The 5759-nt window shown below is 49.8% G+C and overlaps 1 protein-coding gene across 2 annotated transcripts; it reads left to right on the top strand.

The window, feature by feature from the left end:
- The first annotated feature begins 1603 nt into the window (after positions 1 to 1603).
- On the top strand, positions 1604 to 4182 carry LOC105759159 (ALG13 UDP-N-acetylglucosaminyltransferase subunit). 2 transcript variants are annotated; one of them, XM_072929261.1, is made up of 4 exons: positions 1604 to 1780; positions 2140 to 2299; positions 2634 to 2841; positions 4038 to 4182. In XM_072929261.1, the coding sequence occupies exons 1-4, from the start codon at positions 1700 to 1702 to the stop codon at positions 4147 to 4149; spliced, it is 561 nt and encodes a 186-aa protein (XP_072785362.1). In that variant the 5' UTR covers positions 1604 to 1699; the 3' UTR covers positions 4150 to 4182. The 2 variants fall into 2 exon arrangements, with proteins under 2 accessions (XP_072785362.1, XP_030128767.2); XM_030272907.4 differs by having other exon boundaries at positions 1612 to 1780; positions 2634 to 2772.
- Positions 4183 to 5759: the final 1577 nt, after the last annotated feature.

The following is a 5759-nucleotide window of genomic DNA, read 5'->3' as shown; positions in this document are numbered from 1 at the left end:
CCACTATCCCAGGCTGCTCCAAGTCCCATCCATCCTGGCCTTGGATGCTTCCAGGGATCCAGGGGCAGCCACCGCCTCTCTGGGCACCCTGTGCCAGGGCCTGCCCATCCTCACAGGGAAAATTCATTCTCAATATCCAGTCTAAATCTGTCCCTTTTCATTTTAAAGCCATTCCCCTTTTTCCTGTCACTCCAGGGCCTTGTTCAAGGTCCAGCTCTCTCTTGGAGCCCCTTTAAGCACTGGAAGGGATTCTAAGGACTCCCTGGAGCCTTCTCTTCTCCAGGCTGAACATACTGAGTTCTCCCAGCCTATCTGCCCAGGAGAGGTGTTCCAGCCCCTGAGCCTCTTTGTGGCCCTCTTCTGAACCTACCTAACCATGTCCTTCTCATGCTGGGGTGACAGAGGTGACTTGTGGGTGTCTTTGGTGCTAATTCTCTTCCTGAACTGCTGCTTGGGTTTCCTGGGCTGACATTGTGTCCATGTCTTTGCTGGATGGTCACTGGAGCTGTTACTGCCCTGTCAGTGAGGTCTTTACCTGGCTCGTGTTGTGGCCACCCTCAGCTCCCACGTTCCTTTTCCTGAGGGACAACAGCAAGAGCTGGATGAGCCTGGGCAGAGCCATTATGTCCCTGTGCATTCAGGACACCAATATTGTTTGGTTTCACTGCATTTTTCCCTCAGACAGTGTCTGCTGTCAGCACTACTTGCTTTAATCAAAAAATAAATACATTTCAGCGTGGCTCATTATGCTAAATGAAAACAACAGGGGGCTAATGAGGATTGTGAACAAGGCATTAACATGGCAATCAGAGGTTTCCTCAAGAAAGCTGCATCCTTCTTCGAACACCCTGTATACACAACTGTGTATACAGTTGTGACCTCATCTGTTGAATTTAATTCAGGGAATAAATAGATTTAGCTGTCTAATTTTGGTTTATCTTTGTAGCAAATTGTGCAATGTGTTACATTTACTATTAAGAAACAAAACTGCCACCTCAGTTTGTGCAACTGTTCAGGGGTCACTCTTACTCTTCAGTGAACACATTTAACAAATGTAATATTCATAAGTGTGTTAACACATTTAATATTCATAATTTTGGAGTAGAGGTTGAAGTGTTATTCCATCAGAAAGTGTTGTGGGAGGCTTGGGCCAGCATCAGTTGTAAAGGGAAGGTGGCTGTGGCCCTGCTCTGGCAGCTCTGAACACACCCAGACAGGCTGTCCATGAGTTATGTGGGTCCCCAGTGCTGAAATAACACATGGACGCCAAAAATTTCCGAATCCCTTTTCCAATTTTATTTTTTCCCTCTTCTTGAAAATCTAAAAACCTGAAACAGCCTCTAAACGCTGGCGGACAGTGGGCTCCGGGTTAGGGCGGCCACCATCGCTGCTGGTGTGGCACCGTGGGGGAAAATCACACAGCGTCCCGAAACGGGCGGGGAAAACTCGCGAAGAGAAGTCATGGAATGGGGCATGGAATGGACATGGAATGGGACAGGGAGGGACACGGAATGGGACAGGGAGGGACACAGAGGGACAGGGAAGGAGGGACACGGAGGGCCGGGCCCGTGAGGGCAGGGGGCGTTCCCGCCCGCCCCGTCCCTCCCCTCAGCCCGGCCGCCATTTCGGGAGCTGTGCGCGGGCGCGCGGCGCCCCCTGGCGGCCCCGGCCCGGCCCGGCCCGGCCCGTCCCGGCGGCCATGAAGTCCGTGTTCGTCACCGTGGGCACCACCAGCTTCGAGGAGCTGATCGCCACCGCCCGCTCCCCGCCCGCGCTGCAGGTCAGCCGGCCGAGACACCGACACCCGCCCCGGCCCCGCGCTGGGCCGGGCCTGCCCTCCCGCGCTGGCGCCTGCGCGCCACGAGCTGCCCGCCCTCCCTGCCGCGTCCCGGCCCGGGGGCCTGAGGGGCCCGGAGTGGTTCGGGGTACCCGGGGGAGGATTGTGGAGTGTTGGTGGAGGAAGGGGAGGGACGGGGTAGTCGGGAGCTGGGCACACCCCTCACACACCCTCTCTATCCCCGCCTCCTCCCCTTCGTCCACCCCCGTCATCCCCTCAGTCATCCCCCTCTTCTCCATCTCGCCATCATCCCGCCTCCCCACCGCCGTTATCCCCGCGCTCTCCGCTCCGCTCTCCCGCAGGCGCTGCAGAGCCGCGGGTACCAGAAGCTGGTGCTGCAGGTGGGCCGGGGCTCGCTGCCGCAGCCCAGCCGCTGCTCGGCCCTGGCCGTGGAAGCGTTCCGCTTCAAGGACTCGCTGGCTGAGGACCTGCAGAGCGCAGACCTGGTCATCAGCCACGCAGGTACAGCCCGCCTGCTTCCTGGGGCTGCGGGACGTGTGGGCGTGAAGTCTGTCTGTCCCAAGGGTGGGCTGGCTGGGAGTGCTGAGCTCCACAGCTAGAGCTGGGCTGTTCGAGAGTTTTAACTGCAAGTAGGGAGGTATTTCCTCTCTCACCATGTTTTAACAGCAAGTAGGGGGTATTTCACCTCTCACCCTGTTTCAGCAGCAAGTAGGGGGGTATTTCATCTCTCACCCTGTTTCAGCAGCAAGTAGGGAGGTATTTCACCTCTCATCATGTTTCAGCAGCAAGTAGGGAGGTATTTCACCTCTCATCATGTTTTCTGTTTCTCTCGTAGGTGCTGGTAGCTGCCTGGAGACTCTAGAGAAAGGAAAACCACTAATAGTAGTAATAAATGACAAGCTGATGGACAACCATCAGCTTGAGCTGGCCAAACAGCTCCACAGAGATGGCTGTGTCCTGTACTGTGACTGCAGGTACGGAGCTGCTGCGGCTGTTCCCGCTGGGCAAGAACATTCAGTTCACATGACTGCAGAACTGAGAATGTAACAAAGAAGTGTACATCCTTCTCTGTAATCCCCATCTGGATATTAGATTTTCCAGAGTGAATAGACTAACACTAGGTAGTGATTTACCACACTTAGCAAGCCTTTTGACCATGACCTCTTCTAATTATTTTTTTCCACTTGAGGTAACATGAGGTAGATTAAAAAAAGAAAAACACTTGGATTCAGGGGATAAATAGATCAGATAGTATCTGGTTAGAAATTTTAAGTGCCCTTGTTTTTCAAGTACTTATTCAGGCTGCCTTTTTAACCAAACTTTCTGGATCCACCATACCTTCTGACAAGGAGTTTCACAGATCTATTGCCTGTCACTTCAGGAGAAAAACCCAAACCAACCAAACAAAAAACACACCAAAAAACCCCCACCCCACAAAGAAACAACACATAAAAAAATCCCACCATCACCACCAAAACACCTAGCTCCTCTTTTTAGAGTTCATCCTGACTCCTGTTGGGTTTATTTCTTCTCCTGATTTTGACTGTGTCTTACTGTTTTCTCTTTGCTTGTGGTTGACTCCACTCTAAAAATAAGAGATGACTTTTAAACTGAAGGCAGAAAAAAATGTAACTCCCATTACTTAGTCTTGTTCCTTTGCCTGCAAGCGGAGTTTTGTATGTTTCAGAAGAGCTTTCTGAACAGACCGGGCCTGGCATTCATTGAAATTGAGCACGTTTCTTAAACTCATTATCTTAGTGCTCCTGTCAGCTTTGGAATTTTTATTTCTTTGTGTTGGGCAGTGCCAAGCATTTGAGCCTTATTTGCAGCCTGATAATAGCAAGTAACAGATTGATGTAGCTGTTCTTTCTGGCTCTGTGATCAGGGGAGAACTCTGCCATGTGTTCAAATAAGATGGATTTCCTCCTGTGGTTTATGGAGCAGAGCCTCAGATCTTGTTCAGTCGCCCAGCATTGCAACCACAGAAGATTAAAACGTTTAAAAGTTGAGTTTGTCTCCGAAAACTGATGGAAGTGTGTTTTCAGCAATGCTCCCTATGAGCCAGTGCTGCCTGAGGCCTGCTGCTCTGTGCATTCTCTTTTTTTCCCATACATATCCTTATTTAATATTTCCATGCTAAAGAATTCCATATGGATACATAGAAAGAAAACTGTATTTAAAAATTTCCTATGGGATAGCTCTTTCTTCTTTAATTTTTGCTTTTGGTCTGTTTTTACAGCACTCTTGTGGAGACACTGCAGTCGATGGACTTGTCAGCTTTGAAACCTTTTCCTCCTGGACAGCCAGAAAAGTTTGCTTCATTCTTGGATAAAGTTTTGGGGTTACAATAAACAGAGAGGAGAAATAAAAAAGTTGGAATAAAATGTCTCATCTCCTACACTTAAGATCTGGCAACTGGGCCAAACACACAAAGAAAATATCATTTACTATTAACTGATACTAAGTGGCTTCCAATTTAGTGCTCAACTCATTCAGCTTTATGCACAAAGAGTACAATGTCAGTAAGGAGGGAGTATGAGCTGTGTAGTTGCATGGACAGACATATTTATATCATAAAAGCTGCACTGGGATGGTAATTCCAGTGATGAGGACCAGCTAAACTACTTCTTTACAGGCATGGCAAATGCATTGTGGTCTCTTGACCTTTTTTGCCAAGTACAGGTAGAAATAAATTGTCTTTGTTGATGTTCCGTGATGTTCTGCAGATGCCTTCAGCTCCTGTTTCATGTGTTTACAAAAGCACTGAAAAGAGAGCTTAAAAGTAAGAGATTTAGGCCTCAAAAGGGAAAAAGGCATGTGGTGAATCTGGGTGAAAAATGTCACAAGCTGCAAACCTGCTGCCAGACTGCTGTCCTTTGACTGGGTGATTTACCCACAAAGTAAACAGAGGACAGGGATGGACTTGGCAATACAATCCTTGGTTTGCATGGTGTTACCCCGATATAACCCATCAGTTTGGACTTCTGCACAGCCAGTGTTTCCTATTTGCATTATATGCAAGGAAGAAATTCTCCCCTGTGTGAGTGGTGAGGCCCTGGCACAGGTTCCCAGAGAAGCTGCAGCTGCCCCTGGATCCCTGGAAGTGTCCAAGGCCAGGTTGGCTGGGGCTTGGAGCACCCTGGGATAGCAGAAGGTGTCCCTGCCCATGGCAGGGAGGTTGAAACGGGATGACCTTTAGGGTCCCTGCAAACCCAAGCCATTCTGGGATTCTTTGATGCTGATCAGAGCTTCCCATTTAGAGTATCAAATTTGACAGTGATGTGTTACATCCATTTCTTCATGTAAATATTTTGAAAACCAAAGCGGTCTTAAACTTTAAAATGTTCATGCATGTTCTTAGGCTTCTAATGCTCTCGAACTTTAGAACTGCATAACTGGTGCTAATTGCCCTTCCTACAAGGACATTGTTCGGTTGAGGGGGAGGAGTTGTGTTGCTTTTGTTTAAAACACAAAAATGAAACTCCTGAATTGGCCCACCTGATATCTAAGTACAATTTTCATTAGGAGGTTAAATGTACATAGAAGCTTCAAATCAAGCACAAAGGCCTACAGGTGGAATAAATCAGGCCGCACAGTTGTGCAAGGCTCAATTTTGCCAATCCCCCTAAGTTTGCCCCAAATACTTGATTAGGAGCAACTAAGACTTTTCACTCCATGATTTCTACGGAGTTATTTCAAACCCACTGCTAGAACTCGCCTCCAGCCCGGGAGCGCCGGGGGAATTTGGATAACCTCGGGGCTGATGCTGGCGAGCGATGAAGCTGAAGGGACGCGCTTAGCCAGGGCCAGGTGCGGGAGGAGCCGCTTCCCGCGGCTTGGGATGCGCACCCACCTGGCGCCGGGCACCCCAAAAACTGGCCTGAAACAAGCTCGAGTGGCCGCAGCGGGATGCGAGGGGCCGGGCCGGGCCGGGCGGTCTCGCAGGTGGGCGCGGTGCCTC

The sequence above is a fragment of the Taeniopygia guttata genome, chromosome 4A (assembly GCF_048771995.1).
Source record: "Taeniopygia guttata chromosome 4A, bTaeGut7.mat, whole genome shotgun sequence".
NCBI lineage: Eukaryota > Metazoa > Chordata > Aves > Passeriformes > Estrildidae > Taeniopygia > Taeniopygia guttata.
Note: the sequence above shows the minus strand (reverse complement) of the source record. Positions and strands in the feature narration are given on the sequence as shown.